The sequence below is a fragment of the Megalobrama amblycephala genome, linkage group LG20 (assembly GCF_018812025.1).
Source record: "Megalobrama amblycephala isolate DHTTF-2021 linkage group LG20, ASM1881202v1, whole genome shotgun sequence".
NCBI lineage: Eukaryota > Metazoa > Chordata > Actinopteri > Cypriniformes > Xenocyprididae > Megalobrama > Megalobrama amblycephala.
This window is the reverse complement of record NC_063063.1, coordinates 13,160,261-13,187,438: the sequence shown is the minus strand read 5'-3', so window position 1 is coordinate 13,187,438 and position 27,178 is coordinate 13,160,261. Positions and strand designations below refer to the sequence as shown.

The window sequence follows — 27,178 nt, the reverse complement described above, 5'->3', positions numbered from 1 at the left end:
ACCAAATTCCTGCTTATGAACTTTGTGCAAAGAGGTGCTAAAATGCAGTTGCAGTAAAAAAAAAAACATGTTCTGTAAAGCTGTTTTGAAACAATGTGTATTGTGAAAAGTGCTATACAAATTAGTGCTATACTTGATTTGAACTGACTTTTACTATCAACAAAAACAACTCCTTATAGATGCTAAAATGTTTTATGGTGACACCTGGTGTAGTCTCTCACTGGCCTCATCCGTCTTCTCTGTGTCCTCCAGCATACCATAATCCCTCGGGGATCGCTGTCACTCAAAGTTTTGGCAGAGCTTCCCATCATCGTAGTCCTCATGTATCAGGTGAGAGCCCATAAAAACATTTAATATGGACGTTTAGACATTTGGCTCATTTATAAAAGGTGTCGTCAATCATCTGAAACTCATACGTTCTAGATAAATCCATCGTTTACTCTAACCTGACACGCTTATCAAAAGGGATGTTGTTGTGATTAGATTTTTTTTTTTTTTTGGTCTTTGTCATTATGAGCGTTAATTGTAAAGAAATCAATTTTGATGTTTTGAGTCAGAAAATGGCAGTCTGGAGCTGTTAGGAAGCTACAATCAATCAAAACACGGCTTTTGGTTTACTATTTCTGCATGATATCATTATAAATTTGACCAGCAGGTGTATTCCTATTTTCTGCCTAAAACCTAACACTCCACAAATGTCACTGATAATGCTTCAGAACTTATTACATGTTGTAGTGTCTTAAATCCTCAGGCAGCTGTAAAACCAAAGTTTTGCATTAAAAATTCCACTATATGATTTGTATTTAAAATGCTTAGATGCATTGGTAGATCTATACTGGAATTTGCATTTGAGTCAGACTCAAGTTCTGTAAATTGTACTTCAACACTGTGTACATTTCAAGCAGGGGTCTGCTTTCTGTCTGTGGCCCACTGTTTTTGATACATAAATTGCTTTTCTGTATGATGTCTTTCCTAGCTGTACAAACTGAACATTCACAACGTGGTGTCGGAGTTTGTGCCTCTTATCATGAACACCATCATGCTGCAGGTGTCTCCTCAGGCTCGGTCAGTGACCTCTCTCGTTTCCTTGACTGTGTGGTGTTACATCACCGCTAATGCACTGAAATGAATTTCATAGATGCAATTTAACACACAGTGACATTTAAAGCTTTTTCTGGTTTCTGTCCGTGACAGGCAACACAAGCTGTTCAACAAGGAGCTTTATGCAGATTTTATCGCTGCCCAGATCAAGACCTTGTCATTCCTCGCTTATATTATCCGGATCTACCAGGTAGCATGGCTCTGGAAAACTTAGCTTGGCCACCTGTTAATTAAACTTTTCTAAACTTGTTGTAATACTCAAACAGTGACTAATGTGGCAATGTGAAACGTGTGTCTATCAGGAATTAGTTGGGAAGTACTCCCAGCAGATGGTGAAGGGGATGTTGCAGCTGCTGTCTAACTGCCCCCCTGAGACGGCTCACCTGCGGAAAGAGCTGCTGATCGCTGCCAAGCACATCCTCACCACAGATCTACGCAGCCGTGAGTCATCCACCGCTAAACACTTTGCAGATTGTTGGCAGATATTCCCAAATAAGATATGCAAAGCGTTCGCTATTGTAGGAGCGCTCGCATCTGGTGTTAATTACACCACTGAGCTTCATGGGGTACTGCTTTGATATGTAGCGGCTGCATTCTCTTTGAGCTTCACCCCTCAATCAATAGCATTTGAGAGAGGAATCTGATACACTCTTCTAAATCATTAATCCTGTAGAGAAGGTTAAATGAATCGATGGAAAACTCTCACTGTTGAGACCTGACATTGATGTATCTCAGGGTTCATGGGCCCTTGAGCCATTTTGGTTGGGCTTCAGAGCCTGCGATGGCATCTGATAAAGTCTGTTTGTGTTGCAGAATTCATTCCATGCATGGACAAGCTTTTTGACGAGTCGATACTCATTGGCTCAGGATACACTGCGAGAGAGACGCTAAGGTAAGAACGCAGATTAATCCCCTCCAAGTTTATATGGTATTGTGCAATATAAGCAATCTGTGCAATTTGCAGGGCAAGCATTTAACTTTCAAAGCATTGTAAGGTGTGTAGACAGTGTTTCAAGGCATCGTAGATGCCCTCATGATGCAAAGGCTCTTTTTTAAGGCCAAATCTTGTAAACGTGCAGTGCTTCCAGAATGCACTGCGACAGACAAGGTAAAAAAAAAAAAATGTATCAAGAATGTTGGCAAAGGAATATATTTATTTATGTAGCATCTTTTTTTTTCTTTTTTTTTTTTTTTAAACATTTAATCCACTTACAACATAAAATCAAACAAACAGCCCGTCATTAACAATAGGAGGACAAATACATGAAGGAAAAAATATTAATAAAATAATAAATAAAAGAAAAACACCCTCTCTCTCTCTCTCTCTCTATATATATATATATATATATATATATATATATATATATATATATATATATATATATATATATATATATATATATATATACACACCTTACCTCAAAATATAATATTCATGAAGATATGGAGTTTGACAAGCTTCTGTTGACAAATATATGTTGATTATAAATAAACGTACAATTTGGTTATTACTGAAACTCCATGAATACAAATATTAGGGGTGCATATTAAAATTATTGGCTGATACAGGTAAGCTGATAATTATTTTCATGGGATGAATGATAATTGATAAATGGATAATATTAAACTTTTTTTTTTTAATGAGTAAATAATTAAATTAAATGTTACAAATGATTTTAGACATCACATTATAATGTGCAGTGTACATTTTTTTTAACTCTTGTTATTTGTGTTTTTAAATTCTAACTTTAAGTTTTAGATTGTCAAAGATATTTCTTAAAAAAGATTGTCTAATTAAAATAATAATTTAAATGCAATGTTGTTTACTTTAAGTATGACATTGTTAGCTTGAAAAAATGCTAACACCAAACTCCAGTGAAATCAGCCGTAAGTTGTGAAAAGCACTGTTTAAATAACTCATATTCATACTTTATTTTTGCCTAGGTAGAGGATTACAAGTCAGTCACTTATGAGGTTTTATTTCGGTTAGGTTGCTCTCTTAGAAGGTGGCTGTCTATGTAGACAGCAAGGTAGCTTATTTTGGAACGTATTGGAACGGAGCCATAAGTGTTCATTTTATTGTAATTTCTTCAGTGTGACGCGAGGCCACAATCCTTTTCCTCCCAAGCTTCTTAGGGAAAAGGGAAGTTAGATTTCATCAAATGCAACATATCAGAATTGATAGTTAATGGTGCTTGACTGAGCTGAGATGCCCCACTGGGCAGAGGAGATCCAGGTGCCTATCTTCATGTGCCAGGCTGTCCTGGCATTGCCCACTCTCTGTCTCCCTGCCCCAGATGTCATATGCCTGCCAACACCACCTCTCTCTCATCCACGGCTTCCATCAGCCTTCAGCATGCAAATTTGGCAGGGCTCACAATCTGTCAAAGCCATTAGTGTCGTTTATTCTGAAACTTTGCCTGAAATCCCCCAAGTATCGACCCAAGATGATATTATCAACCAGGGTCAAGAGCTATTTGCTCTTTGAGGGTTGGTTTTGATCAATTTTAGGCTGGAGGTTCTATACCACAAGAGTAGGGATGTCTGTACCAAGTCAATAGTACTATAAAATTACACTACCATTCAAAAGTTTGGGTTTAGTGCAGTTTTTTTAAAGAAACTATTACTTATGTTCAGCAAGGACTTCATCAAAATGAACAGTAAAGACTTTTATAATGTTACAAAAGATTTCGTATTTCAAATAAATGCTGTTCTTTTAAACTTTTCATCAAAAGAAAAAAATATCATAGTTTCCACAAAAATATTAAGCAGCTTCATATTAAACTGTTTTTAACTGTGATGATAATGAGAAATGTTTCTTGAGCACCAAATCAACACATTAGAATGATTTCTGAAGGTGACACTGAAAATTAGAGTAATGTTCTTCAGCTTTGCCATCACAAGAATAAATTACATTTTAAATAAAATATATTAAAATTGTAATACTATTTCACAATATTACTGTTTCTGTTGCGTGCAATGGTCATTTAAAAAAAAGTTGTGTGAACAAATGATACTGCGGTGGCTGTTACAGACTATTTAAATCTAGCGGGTTTGGTCTCTCATGTTTCAAATCCAATGACGCTGGTAGTGACGATTCTCATTGAGCAATCAGTGATCTGCAGTGTTTACACATCACATTTAGTAATGGTACAGCACGCTTGGAACCTAAACTGAGGCAGTTAAACATGGCTGTTTAACGTCTTCGTTAATGATCAGACAATGTTGAGGCCATCAATGAACATCAACATGGTATTGAAATTGCTATCAAAAATGAGAATCGTGAAATTGTAGAGTAATTTGTATAAACTGAACAGAAATCTTCTAGAAAGCATGAATGCTGTTGTCTAACAGTGAGTCTGTTGATGTTACAGGCCCTTGGCATACAGCACACTAGCAGACCTAGTACACCATGTTAGACAGAACCTCCCGTTGACGGACCTCTCCTTGGCGGTGCAACTGTTCGCTAAGAACATTGACGACGAGTCCCTTCCCAGCAGTATCCAGACCATGTCGTGTAAGCTGTTGCTAAACCTCGTAGACTGCATTCGATCCAAGAGTGAACAGGAAAATGGGAACGGCAGAGACATTCTCATGAGAATGCTGGAGGTGAGATTGACCACATTAGCCCATGTAAACTATGTTGTGAATTGTGATTACATTGGGCTACAAAATGCCACTGACTGGCCATATGTAAATTCGTTTTTAAAACACAAAAACATTGATCTGACAGTATACAATTTCTATTATCTTCAGGTTTTTGTGTTGAAGTTCCACACCATTGCACGGTACCAACTGGTATCGATCTTTAAGAAGTGTAAGCCCCAATCAGAGATGGGAGTGGTAGACTCTGGGGCATTACCAGGAGTCCCAGCAACCCCTACTGTAGCTACGCCCGCCTTACCTCCACCTGCACCCCCAACACCCGTCACCCCTGCGCCACCTCCGGCCACGCCTTTTGATAGACCTGGCGAGAAGGAGGACAAACAGACCTTCCAGGTGTCCGACTGTCGCAGTCTGGTGAAGACCCTCGTATGTGGAGTGAAAACTATCACATGGGGCATCACTTCTTGTAAAGCTCCTGGAGGTGAGATGGGCAGACATTCTTGGCTTTAGACTGCTCAGTGTTTCTATGTAAATATTTAATTTTGGTATTAAATGTTGGTATTGTTTTATTTCAGAGGCTCAGTTCATTCCCAACAAGCAACTCCAGCCCAAAGAGACACAGATCTATATCAAGCTGGTCAAATATGCCATGCAGGCCTTGGACATCTACCAGGTACGACCGTCCACTGATTAGTGCAGATTACCACACCAAAATCTTCAAATATTCACATCTAAATTTTTTGATAGAATAGTAGAGGTGTGTTAAGTTATGTTGCCACATCTCAGAGTGTTAATACAGTTAGTTTACTCGAGCGCACATGATCCCGAAAGCTGAAGTTTACAGCTTATCACAGAGCCAACCCCCTTTTGGCTAGGTACAGATTGCTGGCAATGGGCAGACGTACATCCGTGTAGCTAACTGTCAGACAGTGCGGATGAAGGAGGAGAAGGAGGTTTTGGAGCACTTTGCGGGAGTCTTCACCATGATGAATCCTCTCACTTTCAAAGAGATCTTCCAGACCACCGTTCCATACATGGTGGAACGAATATCCAAGAACTATGCCCTACAGGTACTGGTGCTGCATTTTTCATTTACTGCAGAATTGAATTCACAGAGTGACTTTATTGGCCTTTTTAAGGCTTTTTCTTTCTGCAGAATTCATTGACCATTGAATATAACATGGCTATTTAATCCTTCAATAGATTGTAGCAAATTCCTTCCTGGCCAACCTGACCACCTCTGCACTGTTTGCCACCATCCTCGTGGAGTATCTGTTGGAGCGTCTTCCTGAGATGGGCTCCAACGTGGAGTTATCAAACCTCTATCTCAAACTCTTCAAACTGGTCTTCGGCTCAGTCTCTCTCTTCGCTGCTGAAAATGAGCAGATGCTCAAGGTGAGCGTTGTGTCTTATGCACATGCAGGTTTATAAAATAAATTGTAGTCTCTATTGTTTTTGAGTTGGCTGAGGTGCCTTATTTAGATTATTGAGTAGGTAATTCACAATTTTTTCAGAGCGATTGGATAGAGGGATCGCTCACACCCTCCAAGCTCTGACACTGTGCTGTCTAACGCCTCAGCGCCAGTAACTGTGCTGCATTAATTTTAATGCGTTCTGTCAGCTCCTCTGATGAGAAATGACACTTGTGCCTCAGATTGACAGGAAAGACCAAAGTGAAGGTCACTGTGAAATAGTGGAAAGGAAGAAGCTTCTATATCTCACTTCCCATCAATCCTGTTGCCCACTGAAATTATCATCATATCAATGTCACTGTTTTGAAATAGTTTTTTTTTTTTTTTTTTAAGCTGGTTGCAGTTTACTTTTCACTATTTTTACACACAGTCGTTTGTTTCACTCTATTAGTGAGGACATTTGACACTGAATTTTATGTCAGGTTCATGATATTCTCTATTCCCTAACCTAAACATAACCCTAACCCTAACAGAAGCATGTGCAAAACACTAGATTGAGATAAAAACATGTTTTGGCTCATTTATAATCCTTTTTAACTAGTGAGGAACAGTAAAATATCCTCACTAGTCAGTTGTCATAATATTACACTATACAAGTGAGGACATTTAGGTCTCACAAGTATAGCCAAACCTGTAAACGCTCGCATACATTACTGTTCAAAGTTCTCCAGTTTTATCCAGTTGGTAAGATTTTTTTTTAAATAATATAAATAGTACTTTAATGCAAGGATGCATTAAATTGATCAAAAGCGGCAGTAAAGATATTTATGATGTTACAAAAGATTTTTATTTCAAAGAAATGTCTATAATAATGCTGTTGTAATGTTTTTGGAACTAAATGAGAATAATGAAATGATTTATGAAGGCTCACATGATACTGAAGACTGTAATAATGGCTGCTGAAAATATAGCTTTGCCATCACAGGAATAAAATACACTTTTTTTTTAATATATATAAATAGTTACTTTAAATTTTTATTAATTTCACAATATAGTTTTACTGTATTTTTGATCAAATAAATGAAGCCTTGTGAGCATGAGACTTTTCAGAAAAGATTTAAACGTTTTACCAGCCCTAAACCTTTGATTGGTAATGTAAGTGGCTGTCAAATGTATGCATAGTAATAAATATAACTATTGTCAAATATATGCCAATCAATCAGCCTTGCCAATTTATCACTAAAGCATTGTTATTCACACTTACTTTAAAATAACAATGACACACAGAAGTTTTTTTTTTTTTACTCCTAAAGTATGTATTGAATCTATTTCTTTCACAGCCTCACCTTCATAAAATAGTGAACAGTTCCATGGAGCTGGCTCAATCTGCCAAGGAGCCCTATAACTACTTCCTGTTGCTGAGAGCCCTGTTCCGATCTATAGGAGGGGGCAGCCATGACCTCTTGTACCAGGAGTTTCTGCCTTTGCTGCCTAATTTGCTGCAAGGTGAGTGAGATCAATAACCGTAAGTTATTTCAGAACAGTAGTTCTCAACTGGTGGATCACGACCATTTTGAAAAGGTCACGGACAGTAGGTTAAAAAAAAGTGCTAAATGCAAAAACAAAATATAGCTAACTTTATAAGTAAATATGAGTATCATCTCTTTACATATCTTTTCTTGTTAATGTCAGACCAAAACCAGTTTAGAACCATTTCTTTAAAAAAAAAATGTAAGTGAGAACTGAATTATTATTATTATTATTATTATTATTATTTTTTTTTTTTTTTTTAACAAAATGACCACCCTGATGTATTGATTCTTTGTGGCATCTCTTTAGGTTTGAACATGTTGCAGAGTGGCCTCCATAAGCAACACATGAAGGATCTGTTTGTGGAACTGTGCCTCACTGTCCCTGTGCGGCTGAGCTCTCTTCTGCCCTACCTGCCCAATGCTCATGGACCCACTTGGTGTCTGCACTGAATGGTTCCCAGACTCTAGTTAGCCAGGGCCTGCGCACACTGGAGCTCTGTGTGGACAACCTGCAGCCTGACTTCCTCTATGACCACATCCAGCCAGTACGAGCCGAACTTATGCAGGTAAAACCTTTGACCTGTTACCTTTGATCTGACGGAGACCTGAGGGACGATTCAAATGTTTTCTTAATGCATTTATGAACAGGCATTGTGGCGAACGCTTCGTAATCCTGCAGAGACCATCTCCCATGTCGCATACCGGGTGCTAGGCAAGTTTGGAGGAAGTAACCGGAAAATGCTGAAGGAGTCACAGAAGCTGCAGTATGTAGTGACCGAGGTTCAAGGCCCCAGCATCAAGGCAGAGTTCACCGACTGCAAAGCCTCCATTCAGCTGCCTATGGAGAAGGTGATGCTTTTATCATTTTAATACAGGCATCTCGTTGTGATGTCATTGCATCATGTATGTAGTACCTTGTAGATAGATGGATAGATAGATCTTTATTTGTCATTGATAAAAAGGAACAACGAAACGCATTTAGCAGACTTACATTTGTATATAGGCGGAAAAAAAAGGGCATAAATATAGAATGAAAAATAAAATATAAATACGGAGATAAACACTAGAGACATAAACAGAGAGATGGTACAAAGTGCAATAGTAATATGGGGGTTGCAATATGTTATTGCACTTCTTCCTTTAAGTCTTTAAGTTAAGTGTTTATTGTAGGGGCTGCAGGTTTCAGAGTGAAGCATGGCACTTACATGTGTGCATATCAGGGCTCAACAATAAGGACTGCCTGATGGCCCGGGGCCAGTCTGAACGACGCTCGGGACAGTAGACTGGAAAGGTCACTTGCCCGATCTATATATATGCATATATATATATATATATATGCATATATATATATATATATATATATATATATATATATATATATATATATATATATATATATATATATATATATATATATATATATATATATATATATATATATATATGCTCACCAAGGCTACATTTATTTAATTAAAAATACAGTAAAAAAACGTAATATTGTGAAATATTATTACAATTTAAAATAACTGTTTTCTATTTGAATATATTTCACAAAGTAATTTATTCCTGTGATGGCAAAGCTGAATTTTCAGCATCATTACTCCAGTCTTCAGTGTCACATGATCCTTCAGAAATCATTCTAATATGCTGATCTGCTGCACAAGAAACATTTAATGTGTACAATTGTACAAAATATTTGTGTACAATATTTTTTTTCAGGATTATTTGATGAATAAAAAGTTCAAAAGAACAGTGTTTATCTGAAATCTAATCTTTTGTAACATTATAAATGTCTTTACTGCCACTTTTGATTGATTTAATGCATCCTTGCTGAATAAAAGTATTAATTTCTTTAATTTCTTTTCAAAAAAATAAAAATAAAAATTCTTACTGACCCCAAACTTTTGAACGGTAGTGTATAATGCTACAGAAGCTTTGTATTTCAGATAAATGCTGTTCTTTTGAACTTTCTATTCATCAAGGAATCCTGAAAAAAAAAAAGTACACAACTGTTTTCAACATTGAAAATAATCATAAATGTTTATTGAGCAGCAAATCAGCATATTAGAATGATTTCTGAAGGATCATGTGACACTGAAGACTGGAGTAACGATGCTGAAAATTCAGCTTTGCATCACAGGAATAAATTACTTTGTGAAATATATTCAAATAGAAAACAGTTATTTTAAATTGTAACAATATTTCATAATATTTCATATGTCTATGATATCATACTTGTTGATTTTACGTTCTGAAATATCGAGCATGTCCCTCACTTTATAAAAACCAAACAAAAACACACCCATTGAGTGCAGGCATACACTACGTCATGTAGTCTAATAGGTTAGACTAGTGCGCGTACATATTTAGAGTGCTCACTTTCACTGCATGATTTAGTCTACTAAAATGCATTTAGAATGCCCCAGAATACAAGATAAGGGACAAAAATGATCCTGTATATCTTTCATATTTATATAATAGTTATAAGTTAACCAATATTAAACAAAGGGCGCCATTTTGTCCAAATATCAGCATGATTATAAATGCGATACTGATTTTATACAGCATACAGTTTAATGAACAAGAACCTAATGTCAAGTGACTTACATTTTAGACACCAAACCCTGTTTCGCCGCCTGTTTCGCTTCATTTCGCCTACGAAAATTTCCAAAGTCCACAGCTTGTTTTGCGTCTCTGTGCACTTCCTGAATGAATCAGCCGCTTGAATGAATCGTTGAATCTCAATGACATTCGCTGCCACCTACTGGTGGGTTTAATTTCACATTTTAAAGTGTCTTTTCATTTTTTTTTTTTTTTTTTATTATTTCAAATAACAGTATTTTAATGTTTTATATTTTCAGCGTTTCAAAACATTATTTATGCATCTGTAACTGCTCTTGACTGATTAACTTTAATAAAGTTTAATCTATAGTTTTATAGTTAGCTATAGCCTACATTAGATTACAATTTCTGTACCTGAAAATCTCCTGTTTAAACCTACATGGAAAACTTGAAAAGCACCGTTTATTTCATTTATATGTTTGTTCTGTTGTATTTATTTTTGCTATTACTCATTTGATTATTTGTAACTATTTTATTACTTACTGTTTATTTGTCTAACTCACTTAAATTTTAAATATTGTTAATCTAGTAGCTTTTGGTGTCATAACCCTATTTATTAAGGTTACATGTATCAAAAATAATAACTAGGCGTATTTTATAGGCCCATTTTCTTTTCTTTTACTTTATTAATTTTTTGTTGTGGGGCCAGTGGAAATTTTGGCGGTGCAAGTAAAAATTTGAACCACTGGCCCGACTTGGCCAGTAGAAATTATCCATAGCGTTGAGCCCTGGCAAATGTAATGTAATGTCATTTACACATGTAAATAAACACTGCCATGCTTTACTTAGAAACCAGAATTTATTAATTCGCTTAAAAAAAACAATAATATAAAAATAAGTGCTCTAGTTTAATGTTTGAAAATGAAGATATATAGCACAACATTTTGTTTTTCTGCTTTATATGTATTGCAGAAAAACGAAATCCTGCAATGTCATGTCAGTTTTTTCCCAGTATCGTTTTTCCCCAGTACTCATCTTCAGTTCCAAACCCATCTAAATCTGTTTCTTTCAAGAAACACAAAAAAGATATATTGAATAATGTGTTGGCCAATCTTGTCCATACAATGACAGGTTAATGTTCTGTCAGATTTTGATATGATACAAAAAACACCATAAAAGTGGTCCATATGAGTTCTCCAAAACCATATGATAGCTTGTGTGCAAAGAACAGGTCAAATTTCAAGTGTGGCTTCAGGAGACTTGGAATATAGTGCACAAGTAATACACATTACTTTTATGTAATTTTTTTTTTTTTTTTTTTTTTTTAATTTCTTTTATTTTGGAGTTTGTCAGCAGAGGATCGAAATTTGGTTTAATTTCATGGAAAAGAACACCCAGTACATTCTTCAACATTTTGTCCTTTGGGCTTCAAGTGACATTTTTATTTATGGTTTAATTATTCTTTTAATAGGAAATTGATAAATCTATTGATATTAAATAGCACCTTTTCAATGCAGAAGAGATTTGAATTTGAGGTTGATTTGAGGTGAATCCACTAGTGTTGGTTGTATTTAAGAACCATAAGAGGCTATGTCATGTTTTTGAAAACACAGAACCACTGCGGCATACATAAACACTAATTTTGGTTTCTGGCATGTGTCTCTATAAACCGTAACAAATCCACTTCCTTTTATGTGTCAATTTGCCCTCAATATGTGTGTGAGAGGGATGGGGAGGTTCAGGGGTTGGAAGAGGGATTCTCGTCATGTAATGAATCCTTGTCAAGTGTAGTGTGTGCAGAAAGACATCGTCTTCCCCAGGTAATTAAATAGATCATCAGGCTGTAAGCTGTGCTCATCTCTTCCCTCCTGCCCACCCCCCTCTAATCAATCTCTCCCTGCTGTGCAGACGGGATTATTTACTCCAGCTAATGGCCTTTCCTGCTGCTCGTCGCTGCTTGGGAAAACGCAAACTGTCATTTCTGTAATTGTGTTCACTCCACAAAGATGGATGCTACCGCCATTGTGCCGTCGCTGCTTAATTTCATTTGCATGCGCCCTGTGGTTGCCGCAGGCGGCAGCTGCTGTTTGCAGCCGCCCGGAGCCCAGCGATGTGTTTGGATCGAGACAGACAACAACTCATTCTGTCCCCCAAAGGACCGGCCTTCACTCTCGAAGCATGCTTACTTGTTTCAATATGTATGGGAATCAGTTCACAAGCGCAGTTTGATTTGAACTCCAGCCAAACTGAGCCGTCTTCTTTATTAGTATGAAGCCGTATTTCGTTCCTTCTATCTAGGAACCCAGACGTTTGTAAATGAGAGCTAATGCTGTGTAGTTCAAGGAAGTTCTCTACGCATCTTCTCCAGTCAGAGACAGATTGTCTCCCATCAGTGCTGATGGGCTCTCTGCATGACTGCTTTATTAATCCTGCCCATATTTATCTGATTTCAAAGCACCATGGTATTAAACAAAAATTTAACATTCAGACATGGTGTCAGAGTTCATTACAAGAGGTTCCTTGGCTTGTTTTCTTGATGCCATTAAGAGGAGCAACAATTTAATGTGAGGGGAAAATTCTCAAGAGTTTTAAAGAAAAACTCATGCTTTTATATTACACACACACATATTTTTAGGGGCCAGGCCTCCACTGTAGAGGCCTTGAGCTTTTGAAAAATGACATGGTTTGTGTAGAGGGTCCTCTTGGGAATAGAACATGTGTACAAGGTTATGTGACATTTATAATAATGTCTCAACAAGGCAGAACAGCTCAGGACCCTCAGGAATTGTAAAACAGTGCTGAACTGAGAAGTATGGCCCTCTTTTCCTCAGCCAATGTGCCATTTATTTCACCTTTTCACAGTATTAAGAGCTGGTTTTGGGGTTTCTGTCTTGAAATGACCTGCATGGTTGTCAGTGGTCACACTGTCTTTGGCGATAATTCATTCAGACAGCCCTTTCTGTGTCAAGCTGCCTTCTCTATCCTTGAATCTTACTAATTAGCTCATCTTCTCCCTCGACGTGTCTTGCCACTTTAGCTTGTCTCTTTATAATTTAAGGGTTTAAGAGGCATCTAATCACTGCAGAATGTTTTAATGTTTGATGGGTCTTTAAGTGTCATCACAGAAAATTTCACTCAAGCGAGGGAGATTAGTGTCGTATAAATGTGCAACGTAACTTGAATAAAAATGAAGTGTGATCGTATGTAATTTTCTGATGAGATTTTTATCACTTTAACTAGATTTTTGTGTTGTAAATGGGATGTGTTAAGCTGTTTAATGTTATTTTTGATGCGTATGTTTGGTCCACTAACTCTTAATTCTGTTCTCCTGATGTTTTTAGGCTATTGAGACTGCACTGGATTGCCTAAAGAGTGCCAATACTGAGCCGTATTACAGACGACAGGCTTGGGAGGTGATCAAATGCTTCCTGGTGGCCATGACCAGCCTGGAGGACAACAAACATGCCCTTTACCAGCTCCTTGCCCATCCCAAGTAAGACAGCCACTCAATGTATCATGCATTGGCACCTGTGTGAATAGCTCAATATGAAACTAGTTTTTTTTTTAAATTAAAAATCTCAGACTGATTAATGTTATATTGTTATCTGTAAATGTTAGAAAGCCTTGTGTATATTTCCGTTCTGCATAATGGCTCATCCTGACAGCAAGAGAGTCCTGTTAAACTTAAAAAAAAGAAAGAAAGAAAAACAAAACAGACCAAGTATTATTTAAATGTAGTGATTTTTTTTTTTTTTTTTGTGTGTGTGTGTACAAATTAAAAATTTGGCTTTTAAAAAAAAAAAAAAAAAAAAATTAATTGAGGAAATAATCAGCATATCATTATCAAAATAATCATTAATTGCAGCCCTATTCCTGTACACTCTGAGGGTGAAATGTGCCTCTACATTTTTCACTTTTTTTGCTATGTTTGTAGCTCCTCTGGGCCTCATCCAGCCTGGCCGCTACTGTCTACAGTGTTCAAAGGGCTAATTACTCAGAGCCGTTTCTACTGGCTGGGCAAGAGGGTCACATAACAGAGTCATTGATCTCCACGCTGAGGCTAATTGACTGTACTTTATCTGTTTACCCCAAAAGCCAGTCGTACGTGCCCCTTTCTGAAATAACCGAGTGTCAGTTATATGGGAAGAGAGCCGCTGTCGCTGTCAGATGTCTTGATTCATGACATCTTCTCTCCCTCTTTCAGTGTGGCACTCTGCTGGTCATCATGAAAAGGGCCTTTTTCAGAAGGCGGAATGCCCTCTTAATATCGCAAATGCCAGGCCGGATAATTGAGTCCCATTCAAGTGGCAGCGTTATGAATTTGAATTGATCTGACCGCTCTCTTTGGCTCAGTCCTCTCCCTAAGCCAAGCCTTTTAAATAGCGATAATGAAATGGAGCGATCCATCACCACTGCTACCGGCTTTGGCATTATAGAATGCAAGCTTGAGGAAGGATAAAACACTCACTCCATCACTGTGCTGCTATCAGCTGGGGTAAATAACCAAACATGAGACAAAATGTCAGCCAGACACAAAGCCAGACTCCCATGGGGCTCAGCTGTCCAAACACAAAAGCCTTTTATACTCGGTAATCAAATCAAATTGCCTGATTGGGTAATTCAACCTCAGGCTCTTGTAATGGAGCGAGTTCATGAATGCAATGCGAATTATGAGCTAAATCCCTTTGCTGGTTTTCAACAGCTTCACAGAGAAGTGGATCCCTAACGTGATCATCTCCCACCGGTACAAAGCCCAGGACACCCCAGCACGCAGGACGTTTGAGCAGGCCCTAACGGGGGCATTCATGTCTGCGGTCATCAAGGATCTCAGGCCTAGTGCTCTGCCTTTCGTTGCCAGCTTGATCCGCCATTACACCATGGTGGCAGTGGCTCAGCAGTGTGGTAAGGAATCTTTTTGCCTGTGTGCTAATGTCATCGATATTGAAGTTCAATCTTAAAGGGTTAGTTCACCCAAAAATGAAAATTCTGTCATTAATTACTCACCCTCATGTCGTTACAAACCCGCAAGACTTTAGTTTATCTTCGGATTGCAAATGAAGCTTCAAACACAGCACGTCTGAGCTTCCAGAAGAGGTTTGTTCTCATGCGTCATTGAGGTTTGGTTGCTTATGTTTGCTGATCATGATGTGAATAAAAGCTAAATTTGGACGAAACCACCAATTCTTATGGATTAGTTTTCCAATCTCTTTATGAACTCTTTGAAGTGTCAAAGTTTCATTTGTATAGGCTGTCTATGGAAGGACAGAAAGCTCTCAGATTTCATCAAAAAGATCTTCATTTGCGTTCTGAAGATAAACGAAAGTCTAATACATCAAAAAGTCAAAACATCAGAAGTGCCCTCAGGTCATCGCATAACATTCAATTTTCTGCCCTAGGTCCCTTTTTGCTGCCATGCTACCAGTCAGGGAGCCAGCCCAGCACAGCCATGTTCCACAGTGAAGAGAATGGCTCCAAAGGCATGGACCCTCTCGTGCTGATTGACGCCATCGCCATCTGCATGGCTTATGAGGAGAAGGAACTGTGCAAGATTGGGGAAGTGGCACTTGCTGTCATCTTTGATGTTGCCAGCATTATCCTGGGCTCCAAAGAAAGGGTGAGGTTTTCTCTAGATATTAATTTTCCCACAAACCCTTTTAGAATCAGAAGGATTTTCTGTTGAAACTCGATCTGGTTCTTTTTTTCAGGCGTGCCAGCTGCCGTTGTTCTCCTACATAGTGGAACGACTGTGCGCATGCTGCTATGAGCAGGCCTGGTATGCTAAGCTAGGTGGAGTGGTGTCCATTAAGTTCCTGATGGAGAGGCTTCCTCTGATCTGGGTGTTGCAGAACCAGCTCACTTTTCTTAAAGCTCTGCTCTTCGTCATGATGGACCTCACAGGAGAGGTACAAACACTTTCTAATGTCATTAGAAATCATTTATCTTTGGGTTACCTGCATGAACTTCTGTATCCCATAATGTCTCTCTCAGGTGTCTAACGGTGCAGTTGCCATGGCAAAGACCACACTGGAGCAGCTGTTAATACGATGTGCCACTCCTCTAAAGGATGAGGAGAAGACTGAAGAGCTTCTGTCTGCCCAGGACAAATCCTTCCACCTGGTAACCCATGACCTGGTACGAGAGGTGACCTCTCCAAATTCCACTGTCCGCAAGCAGGCCATGCACTCTCTGCAGGTTCTGGCTCAAGTCACAGGCAAGAGCGTCACCATCATCATGGAGCCTCATAAAGAAGTGAGCATGATATACTTCAATACGACAACATTTTTATGTTACTTTTTTTTATTTTTATTTTTTTTTATTCAGGAGTATAGATGTCTTATTTGTAAAAATAGAAATTTACAAATAATATTAATTTAAAATTATTCAAATTAAATGTTAATTTAAGTTTTCTCTGCTAAAATAGAAACCATGTCTTAATTAAAATTAAATATCAATTTTAAATTTACATTTCTATATTTAAAAATATAAATTATTAGGTCGTGCAACAATAGATGGGAAATATATTACTAGAATTTAACTTCCAATTGGCAAAGACATTTTTAGATGTTTTAGCCTGCTAAAATAGTTATATTGATGTGGTATTTAAATCAGCAGATTTCATGGCCACAATTTTCAATGTTTCACAGAAAAGCAAATGTTTATTTTACAAGACAACACATGCTTACATTCTATAAGATTTGATAACACTAGACTGTCCAAGTGACCTTTCCATCAACTCTATCAACACGGGCCTAGGGCTATCACACAATTCTTATTGTTAACTTCTGCAAGGAAGCAACATTAGGTCAACTTCCTTCCTCTATTTAGGGAAAGTTTAAAACTCCTTATTTCCTCCAGGTGCTGCAGGATATGGTTCCTCCAAAGAAACACCTGCTGCGGCATCAGCCCGCCAACGCTCAGATCGGCTTGATGGAGGGCAACACGTTCTGCACCACCCTACAGCCCCGCCTCTTCACCATGGATCTCAATGTGGTGGAGCACAAAGTCTTCTACACAGAGGTCAGTCTGAAACTCTCTGCACTAAAGTGGGTATTATGAATACATCAATGTGTTGATGCTCTTTGAACTTCCTTTCTGATTGAACACAGTTGCTCAACCTGTGTGAAGCTGAAGATGCTGCCCTGATGAAGCTGCCCTGTTATAAAAGCCTTCCTTCACTGGTGCCCCTACGTATTGCCGCTCTTAGTACGTGCTACTTTTTCATTCATATATACAAGGAACTTTAAAAGCTCTGTTCCAAAACATAGTAGGCTGTCTTGCTGTTTTCTGCCTACAGACCACTGCCTTCTAATGTAGCATCCTAACTGAAATAGAACCTGATAAGAACCTGGAACCTGATATTGATTTTGAACACTTTACAGAGGCAGCAACTCTGTATGTTATATAAATAAAACTCCTCGCATAAATCACATAGGAGGCTTTGTTGGTTGGAAAAATTTGTTGTTAGCATGTTGCTAAAGTAAAGTAGTCCATGCTTAGATTTAATTTGTTTTATTGATACTTTGTGTACTTGCACTACAGTTCAAAAGTTTGGGGTCAGTAAGAATTTTGTTTTAATGTTTTTGAAAAGTCTTATGCTCAGCAAAGCTGCATTTATTTGAAAACAGAAATATTATTTATTTGAAAACAGAAATACTGTGAAATATCATTACAATTTAAAATGACTATTTTAATATATTTTTAAATGAAATTTGTTCCTGTGATGGCAAATTTTCAGCTGCCATTACTCCAGTCTTCAGTGTCACATGATCCTTCAGAAATCATTCTAATATGCCAATTTGATGTTCAAGAAAGATTTCTTATGATCACTGCTCAAAAGTGCCACTTAACTTTTTTTGCAGAAACTGTGGTACATTTATTTGAAATTGAAACATTATAAATGTCTATATAAATTATAATAAACTATATAAATTGTCAAAGTGTCACTTTTGATAAATTTAATGCAGCCTTGTTGAATAAAAGTATTAATTTCTTTTAAAAAGAAAGAAAAAAATAAAATGTTTTGACCGGTAGTGAACATTTTTCTTAATCTGCATTTGTTGCAGTGCATTTTGGGATTGCATTCTCTGCTGAGGATATATGTAGTGCTGCCTTCAAAATGTGTTCAGAATGGTGGTATGCATGATCATACTCTCTACAATTGGAACAGCCTTTGTGCTTGTAGTGTGCCTGTGATGCCTTAACATGCTGCTGCCTACATAGGCAGTTCAACTATGTATTGGAACAGAGACATAGTATTTTGATACTGTCAGATACTGATAAATGCAAATATTTTGTGTGTGCTACGTAACTGAAAGAAAATAATACATGTGTACTGGCTATTAGGGCTGTAAGCTTGTCAATCTTTTGGATTTTACTGTTTAACACTTGCTTGTCTGTTTGTCCAGACGCTCTGGCGGCCTGTAACTACCTTCCCCAGTCCCGAGAGAAGATCATAGCTGCCCTCTTCAAGGCCCTTAACTCCACTAACAGTGAGCTCCAGGAGGCCGGAGAGGCCTGCATGAGAAAGGTCAGCCCTCTCGCTCCACCAGCCTCATTTCCTTTCTCCAATCTCTCTGTCTCTTCCACACTTTCTTCCTCTGCACTGCTGCCTCTAATGAGTCCTGCCTGAAAAGATCAATACAGGATAGAGTGAAACAGGCTGAGAGGAAAATGAATTTGGCCGTGATGCATTGTCTCATTGCGGAAGGCTGGCGTGGCCTTTCTTTTTGCACTAGTTCAGAGTTTTTCTGCTTCTGTGAGTTGACAGGACAGTAGCGAAAAACAGGGTTTTAAGATGCCATTATCGTGTAGTCTCCCTTGTAAGGCATGTAAAAGCAGCTGTCTCTATTAAGCACCCATGGGCTGTTTAATGACCGTATAAATGCGTTGAAGTCTGAATGTGTATTAATGTTCCTATGCATTTCTCAGTTCTTAGAGGGGGCTACTATTGAGGTGGATCAGATCCATACGCATATGCGTCCCCTGCTGATGATGCTCGGAGACTATCGCAGTCTGACGCTCAATGTGGTCAACAGACTGACATCTGTCACGCGACTCTTCCCCAACTCCTTCAATGACAAATTCTGTGACCAGATGATGGTAAGTTAGTAATGTAAAACAGTTTAGTGTCCATGAATGTTAATGGGTTAAATATATCTTAAGCTCTATTACCACCTAAAAATAATTTAGACTTACAAAGAGTTTGTTTGTACTTGCGTGCTTATGATGACAGCTCATATTTTAACCAGAATATTCCCTAGGGGCTGGGTAAAAAATATTGATTCCTTGAATTTAATTTTTTCATTTTTAAGACCTGATATCAATTCTTAAATGCAAAGAATCAATCTTTCATTCTATGCTATTTTCAGTTGATAAATGAACAAAACTTTGTAGCGCGCCTCCCATCTAATAAATCGCAATAATCGCTTTGAGCTTTGTTACTTTTGATATGAAACAAAGTAGCAGCTTTCAAATTCTGTCAATTTTATAACGAAATTAAAACAATTAATACCATTTTGTTGCTCCAATGTGGCATGACCGATCGCTTGTAGCGCCTCAGTTCAAGCGAAGTTTCAGCATGGAGCACACGTGAACTGATCATTTCTTCCACTTTACTACTAGTTACAGCATGAAATAAACTTGAATGAACATTAGAAGGTATGTTGTAAGATACAGCACAATTTACCGAAATCTGTATCATGTAATTGCTTAATCAGTGTTTCAACCACCGGGAGGACTACAATAAAACAGCTTGTAAACAATGTCACGCAGTGTTACATTTACCGCAGAAAAGCCATTCACTGTCAAAACCCATTAGTCAGCTAGAAAAATAATCTCTATAGAGGAGTGTTTTGCAACTTTTATGCATTATATTGCATATTCATAGTATTTTTATTATTATTAAAAATGTATTATATTAACATTATTATAAAACTTCCTTATGTGTAGGTGGCCTTTAATTTATATTATAGTGATGTATCAACTGGGGTTTCTTGTATATTTACAGCATTAGTCATATATTTTTTTTTTAGTGCGGTCAATCGATTAAAAAAAAAAAACACGATTAATCACACATTTTTTCTGTGATTAATCACAATTAAAAACAAGTTTTTGTACATTTAATATTTTATAATGTAATAATTTCACAGTTAATCTCCAAATAAAAACAACATAAAGAAACATTAAGAAAATACAGAAATTTAATAAAGTTACCAAACAGTCTGCACTGCATAACTTATAGCCTAAATTAAATATAATCATTATTAAAGCTACAAAAGTCCTTTGTTCTTTCATTAGTAGTAGTAGTAGTAGTAGTAGTAGTAGTAGTAGTAGTAGTAGTAGTAGTAGTAGTAGTAGTAGTAGTAGTAGTAGTAGTAGTAGTATGACTTTGGTTGCTGTCACATTAAGAGCTGCCACCGCTGCACTTGACGCGGATCTCACACGCGTCCCACTTTCTCACAACTCTTTATTTTCGTTTAAGACTTTATTTGACTCATTCAAGGCTGCTCTTTTGAGGATCCTCAACAAAACAGACATTTTTGGCATCATTGTGTGTGTTATTATTCGTTCAAGCGTGACAGAGAACTCGATTCTGGCACGCCATCCATGCGCACGATACCGGCGTGCATCTTTCTGTGCATCGTGTGTGTGTGACAGGAAATTCACAGACAGCGCATTCTCTTTTTCTCTTTTGGCATGCTTAAATGGTTTAAAAGCATTTGCGTGAATAAGAGCGTGATCATATATTGTAATGTTAGCCAAAGGATGACAGAAAAAACAGATGCTGTGTTAATTGCGTTAAATAGGAAAAAATTAATTGCATGCGTTAACATGTTAACAGCACTAATTTTTTTCTTTGAAAAAAAAAAAATTGCCATCTACGTACCTGGTAGGCCTCAATTAACCGTTATTGAATCGTGAATCGAAGTTGAATTGAATCATGAAATTTGTGTCAGTGCCCAGCCCTACTATTGATACAGATGCATTAGATAACTGCTTAATCAATTTTAACAGTTACATGAGTGGACAGATCCTAAAGTTTGTTAAAATAACAATTATGTGTGTGATGTGACAAAACACCTTATATAAAAACATATGTGAAACACCTTTGAACCTTACCCGTAATTCTAAATTAATATATAAATATGTATGTGTGTGTTTTTGTAATTTTTATTTTTTATTTATTTTTTAATTTTTTTAAAAAAAATTTTTTAATATTTTGAAGATATTTTAAAAATCCTTTTTTCAAAGGGTTCAAGAGTATAGCAGATAATGGTAGAATACACTACATTATTCAAAGAATTTAAAAAGTCAAGATGTTAAACTCAATGTTTTTCCTGCTCTTGCAGCAACATCTACGTAAATGGATGGAGGTGGTGGTGATCACGCATAAAGGAGGCCAGCGTAGTGATGGCAGTGTGAGTATAAGCTTGTTTTTATATATCTGTATGCTGGGTTTGTTGGTCTTTGATGCCAACAAATGGCAGTATTTTGCTTTTCCTTGAATTATTTGTTGAACTTAACAAGGGTGAAGCTTTGTAATTTATCCGTGAGCAGAAGGGTTATGTGGATATGGAGAGCTGAGATGAGCGGTCTGGACTGGACTCCCCCCTCCAGCCCAGGTCGCCCCACTCAGACTCTGTGAGTGGCCGTATTACAATCAATGATTAATTAGGCGCCATCCACCCCCAGGCCGCCTAAGTAACGAGCCTCAGAGTTCTGGATCCTCGTTATCTTGTTGGACAGATAACCTTGTAGAGTAAGAAAAGGTGAGGGGGGAAAAAGCCTCGCTGTTTCCATGCTTCAAAACGAGCTGCCATTCTTTCTGTCTCGTTCACGCCCTGCCTTTCTCTAAAATATATTATAATTACATGCAAATTGGCCCTCTGTTCCTGCAGTTTTTAATATTCTTACAACAATGACAGAATGACCAGCCATACATGACAATGAGGTGGGGTCAGTCAGGTTCAGGGTTGGAGGGGTGGGGGGCATTCAGAACACTAGTTCCAGAAGATTAGTTTAGTCATACAGAGAAAAAGAAGGTCGATTCAGGGAGAGCGTACAGATTTAGCCTTCATACTCAGATAAGCCCATGCTGGGGTGCTAGTTCTGTACAGGGTTTGTTCCTCATTGCTTGTTTTTCAATGTTTCCTCAGTGTAAAAATATTTTGACAGCGTCCCAAAAATAGTGAGAATATGCACTCAGGGATCATGAAGACTGTGGATTGTTTTTCTGTGCCATTTGTTACAAAAGAATTTTTATTCATATTTTTCTCAAAAAAAAATGTGGTTCATATTTTACCCCTAGTGAGAATTTTTTTTCACAAAAATATATGCTATTTATTAAGACTGCTAGGATTTTGGCATTATGACATTTATACTTATTTTACCCCCTGAATTATTCTTACTGTAATGCAAAGTTTTTATATGCATTTATTCATCATTGCAGCATTTGTTGCAATGTCTTTTAAAAAAATTAGTTTTTTAAAGACATTACAACAAATGCTGCCATGATATTTTGCTGTTGAAGTTAGGGATGCACTGTTACCAAACTCGCATTGATATCGGTCCCAAAACTGTGCTCATGTACTCTTACTTGTTCTCATTAAAATACTCTAATACCAAAAACTGATAACATGCAGTTTGAGTGCAGTGTTTGTGTCCACACAAAGAAATACCAGAATGTGTAACAGAACGGAGAGCAGAATGGAGATATCCAAGATTAAGGATGTCTGTTGTAAATGTTTCTAATTTAGGGGTGGGCAATATGATCAAAATCTTATATCACAATGTGAATAATTGTATAACATTATATATCATGGTATAGCTATTTTTTGCTTTAAATTAAATTATTTCAAAATTTGATGCCATTGAAATTTCATAAAACTCGTCACCAATTTCAGTATCAATATGACTAAGTTAAAGTTAAAAAAAGTGTGTAAAAAAAAAAAAAATTAGCTAACTGAAGACAAGTAAATAGTCAGTGATAATAGGAACCAAAAAAATTATTTCAAACAATAGGACACAATTGAACAAAGACAGTCATTTAAAAAGAGCTACCTGAAAAATTAAAGAACTAGAAATAAAAATACAATAGAACAAAGATACAAATGAAATGAACCTACCTGAAAAACTTCAAGCACTAGATAGGCCTATAAACAGGCTATTACATAAATTTTAAGATTAAAGTATTAAAATATACAGAAAACACTGCATTGTCTTCACTGTGTAAATTTAATATACATTTATTAAAGTTACAACAGCGATTGAGTCAAGAGTAATGAGATGTTTTGGTTAACGATAATGGCACAGATGGCAGCAGATATATTAGGCTGCTGTCACTTTAAGACCGAAGGGACTGATCTAATATATGTGCTTTCTTTCTCACCTGTGTACGTTCACGTAGACATAAACGACTGTGTTTACAAAGGATATTCGCAAATACTGCATTTTGACACATTAAGTATGTGTATTTGACTGTTCAAGCCCAACAAGGTGCCAAAAAGAACTCGATTCAGTACTCACATGCTATATAAGCAGCGGCTTTTTGTGCGCACGTTTCGGGTGTGTGCGCTCTGAAACAGTCTCTCAGACAGCGTGCACATACTGAAAAGAGTTCTCTTTCGCTGCTTATTGCACTTGATTGGTTTAAAATCACTTTTTTAAACCGCAAGGCTTAAAACGCAAATTATACTTTTTTGACTATGCAGCACAGCGATAGAGAGGATATTTTCTACCGATTAATCAGGTCTACCGGTATATTGCCCACCCCTAATCTAATGAATAGAATATAAATTCAATATTCACATCTGTATAACTCTTGTTCATGAGCTGATAAAATAAAACAAACGTATTTGATTGAGTGCGCAGAGGAAAGATGTGGAAAACATCATGTGATTGCTGCAATTGAGTAGCTCTAAATGTGTGCCATTAAATGAAAGATAAAATACAAGAGAATGGTGAAATGAACATTTGAAAGTAACAGAAGCCTGTGCATTTTAATAGGCATAAATAAGCATGAAAATGACTAAACAAATTAAGCCAACAAGTATGATTTATATATTTTTTGGTTTCTCTTCCCAATATTCTTTAAAAAATTACAAATTCAATGAAAATACAGGTATCGGCATCAGAAAGGACCAAATATGAAAGTATCTGTGTCATATTCTTTAGAGAAAAATGTTTTATTCGGCATTACAGTAATTTTTTATAAAAAAATTATGGTAAAGACAATATCAGATGGATTACAGTAATAACCAAAATGTAATAAATAAAGTGTGCTTAATATTCCTGAAAATCTCAATACAAAAAATTCTAATATCTGATTCTGATTGTTTTCTTTATGCAATTTTTTTTTTTTTTTTGAAAATTCTCAAGTTTTGTGAGATTCACTTAGATATTTATAATACAATATAATGTGTGTATGTATGTGTATATAAAATATTATCCCCAATATAAAACATTTTTTTAAATGTTTATGGTGCCTTTGTCTGTTATTCAATTATGGAGGGGTTTTGCTGATAAGTAAAATGCATTTAAATGTTAAGAAATTATCATTGGTTTTTGCAATTATTTAGCACTATGATCTTAATCCCTATGCTTATGTAGGATGCCCTTCTCACTAATTAATCTGTGCTGAGTATTACCACCCAAGATATCTCTCAACTTCAGTTTCCACACTGAAAATCAATGGACCTGTGGATGGAGTCCAGCTGAAATGCTGCCCATTCCATCTCTAGCTTTTTTACCTCAGGTTTTTTTTTTTTTTTTTTTTTTTTTTTTTTTTTTTGCCTTCTGCGCTGATTTTTTTATTTTTTTATTTTTTTGCAACTTGAGTTAGAAACAAGTGCGCAGCCCAGAAGGAAGATTCCTCTGCACAGAAATACACACACCCCTCACCCATCACCTGAACCCATCCCCTCAATCCATACAGTGCTCATTACCCACACTGCTTTGCTGATTGTTTGTTGTCTCCTGTTCTGGCGCAGCCTGCCATGGAGGGTGTAGAGGTGAGATGGCGGCCTGCTGTGGGGTCTTCACTGGCTCCGCTCTCATTGTGCTCGTGGTTACTCTGTGCTAGTGGAGTCTTTGTAACTGTATCTCTGTCCGTGGTGTTGTGTTTGATCCCTAAGTTTCACATTTCTGAGGTGGTCCCTCTCAAACTTGCGTATGATGCACCAATGGCTCTGTGATCGTTTTTCCAGGAACCAACCTGCCACTGTTGACTTTCCTGCAAATGTTCCCCAACTTGTCACTGTTGATTATATATTACAGGAGGGTAGGCTTGGTTTTTCACTGCTGGTTATCACTAACAATCACTGTGATGCATTCCTCTGTTCACCTTTGCAGGAAATGAGGATCTGTTCAGCCATTATAAACCTTTTCCATCTGATACCAGCTGCTCCACAGACCCTGGTCAAACCTTTGCTTGAGGTGGTCATGAAGACGGAGAGGGCAATGCTCATAGAGGTACAGTCTAATCTGCGTGCAAAAATACATGCCAAGTGCATGCCAGCTAAAGGGAATGCTAGTTCAGTTTGTTTGAACTGAGCCTGTTAATTAATCAGTGCATTATGCAAGTCATTTAAATATTTGATCAAGTAATCAAATGAATCAAAAGATAATCACATATCAATATTTATATCAGCCCACAAATTAAGATAATTCAAAGACTAATGTGGCAGATTTGTAAATCATTGAATAGACTATATATATTCACACACTACTGTTTAAAAGTTTTTTTTTTTTTTTTTTTTAATTAATACTTTTATTTACCAAGGATATATTAAATTAATCTAAAATGACAGTAAAAACATTTACAATGTGGTAAAAGATTTCTATTTCAAATCAATCATTTTCTTTTGAACTTTCTTTTTTTAAAGAATCCTGAAAAACAACTGTTGACAATAAGAAAAGTTTCTTGAGCACCAGATCAGTGCATTAGAATGAGTTCTAAAGGATCATGTGACATTGATTGAAGACTGGACTAACGGCTGCTGAAAGTTCAACTTTGCCATCACAGAAATAAATTACATTTTAAAAATATATTAAAATAGGAAAAGTTATCTTTTAATAGTAATACTTCATAATATTACTGTTTTGGTTAAATGAATGCATCTTTGGTAAGCTCACTGATTTGAAGGTTATTTTATACTGTGTGAATATTGTGGGTTTTATGCAATTCTTTTGTTTTGATGTTTTTACTCCACAGGCAGGCAGTCCCTTTAGAGAGCCGCTGATCAAGTTCCTGACGCGTCATCCATCTCAAACTGTAGAGCTGTTCATGATGGAGGCCACTCTCAACGACCCACAGTGGAGCCGCATGTTTATGGTGTTTATTTTTTTTTCTCCATACCTCATACTGTATTTTGTATCTTTGTTAAAAAAATTATGAATATTACACTTTTTTTTTTCCCTTCATCTTTTTTACCATTATTCTTTTGCAGAGCTTCTTGAAGCACAAAGATGCCAAGCCACTTCGAGATGTCTTGGCTTCTAACCCAAATCGGTTTGTCCCTCTGCTGGTTCCAGCTGGGCCTGCAGCAACTGTGAGACCCGGGTCTCCCTCCACCAGCACCGCCCGCCTTGATCTGCAGTTCCAGGCCATTAAAGTGGGCCACACTCTCTTAACTGAATCATTTACTGTTAGATTTGATGTAATGTGTTCATTTGTAGAGCCTGAATATTAATGAGCATTCAAACACTTCTTCAGATCATAAGCATCATTGTGAAAAATGATGAAGGATGGTTGGCGGGTCAGCACTCTCTAGTGAGTCAACTCAGACGTGTATGGGTCAGCGAGGCCTTCCAGGAACGCCACCGCAAAGACAACATGGCTGCAACCAACTGGAAAGAGCCCAAACTTCTAGCGTTCTGTCTGCTTAGCTACTGCAAGTAAGTGTTTTCTGTTTGGTGGTTGTTGTGGTTCAGAAATTAAATGAAACACTTAAAGGGTTAGTTCACCCA

The 27,178-nt window shown here is 37.1% G+C and overlaps 1 protein-coding gene across 1 annotated transcript in view; it reads left to right on the top strand.

The window, feature by feature from the left end:
* The window catches only part of LOC125256018 (transformation/transcription domain-associated protein), a 101,211-nt gene that overhangs the window by 5,696 nt on the left and 68,337 nt on the right, over window positions 1–27,178 (top strand). The window contains 28 exon segments of the mRNA XM_048171646.1: window positions 253–330; window positions 977–1,065; window positions 1,195–1,291; window positions 1,404–1,542; window positions 1,915–1,993; window positions 4,476–4,710; window positions 4,858–5,188; window positions 5,283–5,380; window positions 5,583–5,777; window positions 5,911–6,102; window positions 7,460–7,625; window positions 7,959–8,083; window positions 8,086–8,217; window positions 8,300–8,500; window positions 13,555–13,706; window positions 14,916–15,115; window positions 15,610–15,827; window positions 15,919–16,116; window positions 16,202–16,462; window positions 17,069–17,230; window positions 17,320–17,416; window positions 18,619–18,740; window positions 19,142–19,312; window positions 21,562–21,630; window positions 25,562–25,681; window positions 26,424–26,543; window positions 26,659–26,823; window positions 26,925–27,106. Of these exon segments, the coding sequence (XP_048027603.1) occupies window positions 253–330; window positions 977–1,065; window positions 1,195–1,291; window positions 1,404–1,542; window positions 1,915–1,993; window positions 4,476–4,710; window positions 4,858–5,188; window positions 5,283–5,380; window positions 5,583–5,777; window positions 5,911–6,102; window positions 7,460–7,625; window positions 7,959–8,083; window positions 8,086–8,217; window positions 8,300–8,500; window positions 13,555–13,706; window positions 14,916–15,115; window positions 15,610–15,827; window positions 15,919–16,116; window positions 16,202–16,462; window positions 17,069–17,230; window positions 17,320–17,416; window positions 18,619–18,740; window positions 19,142–19,312; window positions 21,562–21,630; window positions 25,562–25,681; window positions 26,424–26,543; window positions 26,659–26,823; window positions 26,925–27,106 (4,394 nt within the window).